The sequence below is a fragment of the Etheostoma spectabile genome, chromosome 15 (assembly GCF_008692095.1).
Source record: "Etheostoma spectabile isolate EspeVRDwgs_2016 chromosome 15, UIUC_Espe_1.0, whole genome shotgun sequence".
Classification (NCBI taxonomy): domain Eukaryota; kingdom Metazoa; phylum Chordata; class Actinopteri; order Perciformes; family Percidae; genus Etheostoma; species Etheostoma spectabile.
Genome location: NC_045747.1, coordinates 33,973,911 through 33,977,007, shown reverse-complemented (window position 1 = coordinate 33,977,007; position 3,097 = coordinate 33,973,911). Strand labels below are relative to the sequence as shown.

The window sequence follows — 3,097 nt, the reverse complement described above, 5'->3', positions numbered from 1 at the left end:
GTGTGTGTGTGTGTGTGTGTGTGTGTGTGTCTACTAATAAGTGTGGACACAGAGTGTCAAATTGTAATTTCCCCATTGGGGATTAATAAACAGATTAAAATTAAATTAAAAATTTGTATCTACAGGTCTAGGTAACATGTATTACCTGCAGGTCTAGGTAACCGCGGGTCTCGGTATTCCCACGGGAGTCTCAAAAAATTATCACCCTCTAACCCACAGACATTCCTCCATTAGTGATGTCACTAATTGAGAAAACCAACCCAGTTTTTCATCTGTGCTACCCATTGGTGCTGCCTGAGCAGGCACAGCACGCAGTAGGAATTTGATTGATTAATCACAACAGAGTGGGCCAGCTGACCAATCAGAGCAGACTGGGCATTTCAGGAAGGCGGGGCCAAGAGCTCAGACAGAACAGACTTGTTGGAGATGTGACAGGCCTGCGCAAAATTGATCACCGGCGATCACCGCCAAATGCATGCTGGGTAGATTTGTATCCAACTTGATCCCGACTCGCTCTGACATCATGCGGGCTCTCAGCTAATCTAACAGCTGATTGGTTCAGAATACGGTGACCATACTTTGATTTCCAAAAAAAGAGGACACTCGAGACACAAATTCAGACAGGCGTCTCAGAGGTTAATAAACATGCTTTATTATGCCTCATTGGTACAAAATAACTTATGTAACAAAATCAAATCGGTAACAACCTGAAACAAAATAATATCTCTTTTCAAATAAATAAATAAATATGAAATAATGTATATGACCTCTTCTGTGTCAGCTTCAAAATCCAACTTCAACTAAATACCTCTCAAAACCTTTTCAATGTAATAAGATTTTTTGTGTGAGCTTTGAGATCTCTAGCATCTTTATTAGACACTGAAACATATGTACTATTATACTATATAATAAAATATAATATATATAAGGCAGCCTCTTGGGAATTACATCACGCAACAAAGTACCGTAGTACTGTGTGCAAAGCGCAAGTAAATTTAAGTACATGCTTAATGCAAATGGTCCCATGAAAAACAGTGAAAATCAGACATTTTCATGAATTTATGACCCCCCCCCCACCCCGGACGCCCCGGACAGTAAGTAGAAAGTGGACATGTCCGGGCAAAAGAGGACGTTTGGTCACCCTAGTTCAGAATCAACTCAACAGGATGACCTTTTACATAAACTTGTGGTTGAAACTTGTAATGGATTGAATCCAAAATTGACTGATTTGTATTTTTAATTAAATACATTTTCTCATACCAACATTTTGTGGGCTATTTGTAACAACTTTTTTTTTAATGTATTTGTGTCCATCACTGCCAATACCAAAACCACCAAGCAAACCTGGGGTCAGGCAGCTTATGTCATGAAAGTCATAAATTAGAATGATTAATCTTATCGCTGCTAACTTTTCATACGTGTATTTATTAAAGTCAAGTTTTGAACTATCTGTTGAACTGAGTCCAATTGGTCAGAGAGAGAAGGTGCTACAGCAATCTGTGCGACCCGCCCAAACATTGAAGCATGGGCGCGCTCACGAACTTCCTCGTGAGCGTGCCTCACCCATCACTGTACTCTCTTGCTGCGTTCACGTACATTTGAAAAGAACTTATTTTGACGCACATTAGCAACGCCTTGTAACCACGCATGTGACCATAGACTTGTATGCAGTCTTCGCATGTGACAGACAAAATTAGGCTAATTTAGACCTCGTTCAACTAAACCTTTTTTTTTTTTTTTTTTTTTTTTTACTTGATAACGTTTTACGCATAAACCACGTATCAAAATTTCAAAAATGGGTAGATCGGTATTTTTGTTAAATATTTGGTCATATGTGGAGGTAAGACACATCGGTTATTTGTGTATGAGTAGTGTGACCAGAATTTAATTTATTGGAGAAATCAAAGTAGGCCAATTTTCTTTTAAAACATTACCCATTTCCCACACATTTTCCTTGAGATTATTATTATTATTGTTATTATTATTATTTTACATTTACATTTAGATTAGCTTCCGTTCAGTATTTGCACTTTTGATTGCGATGGTTGAACCACACTGGTGAAAAGTTATATTGAAGTGGATTCCTACGACACGTGAACGCAGCAGCGGACTGGGAGCTCAGCCCTCCTCGCTGTCTGTATCGATGAAGTTGTTTCAAAGATGGCGGATTTCCTGCCGTCCCGCTCCCTTTTATCTGTATGTTTCCCTAACTGTCTGCTTACAAGCGGCGAGGTAGAACAGTTGCGGAAATCTAAAGAGATAGATAAGTGTATTAATCGAGATAAGACTTATGTCAAAAGGTTAGTTAAGATTCTATTACTTGGGGCAGGCGAGAGCGGCAAGTCCACTTTCCTGAAGCAGATGCGCATTATCCATGGGCAGGACTTCGATCAGAAGGCCAAAGAAGACTTCAGAGCCACGATTTTTAGTAATGTTATTAAAGGTAAGAGCACACTGAGCAGCCATTGTATTTAATATGTTGAAGCGGGCTGGTTTTGACCTCTGTATTGGCCGTTTGCTTTTGGGTGTAAAGAGTGGGAAGTTGGTGGCCATGCTAGCTGCGGCTGAACCCATCGGTGAGGCACTTTTCTGTGTTCGACAAAGCTAGTGTGGTTAGCGGGTTAGCGACCGAGAAACGCCCATGTTATTCGTGTTGGTCGACATGGGGGACGGTAGCGCGTGCAGTTGGCTCCTTGTTTGTGTTTTTTCAGAGTTTCCCAGATTTTTGTGTTGTTGTGTTCAGTCAAAGGCAACGTCCACAATGGTTTGACATCCTAGTGTTCGCCCCAATGGCTGCTGTTATCACCGAGACATATCCCTGTGGTGTACGGAGAGAACATGACACTAAAGCCTGTTTACTGTACACATGCCTATCATTAAATGGGCAGCCTTATCTAGTAGTAGTTTAGTCTGTAGGGAGTTGGGTTGGGAACCGGAGGGTCGCCGGTTCGAGTCCCCATACGGACCAAAGTATGATGGTGGACTGGTAGCTGGAGAAATGCCAGTTCCCCTCCTGGGCACTGCCAAGGTGCTCTTGAGCAAGGCACCGAACCCTCAACTGCTTGGGGCCTTTCCATGGGCACCCCCCCCCCCCCCC

The 3,097-nt window shown here is 41.9% G+C and overlaps 1 protein-coding gene across 1 annotated transcript in view; it reads left to right on the top strand.

The window, feature by feature from the left end:
- The first annotated feature begins 2,160 nt into the window (after window positions 1–2,160).
- gna13b (guanine nucleotide binding protein (G protein), alpha 13b) overlaps window positions 2,161–3,097 on the top strand; it is a 24,888-nt gene continuing 23,951 nt past the window's right edge. Inside the window, exon 1 of the mRNA XM_032536900.1 lies at window positions 2,161–2,443. Within this exon, the coding sequence (XP_032392791.1) occupies window positions 2,161–2,443 (283 nt within the window). The remainder of the gene's footprint in view (window positions 2,444–3,097) is intronic.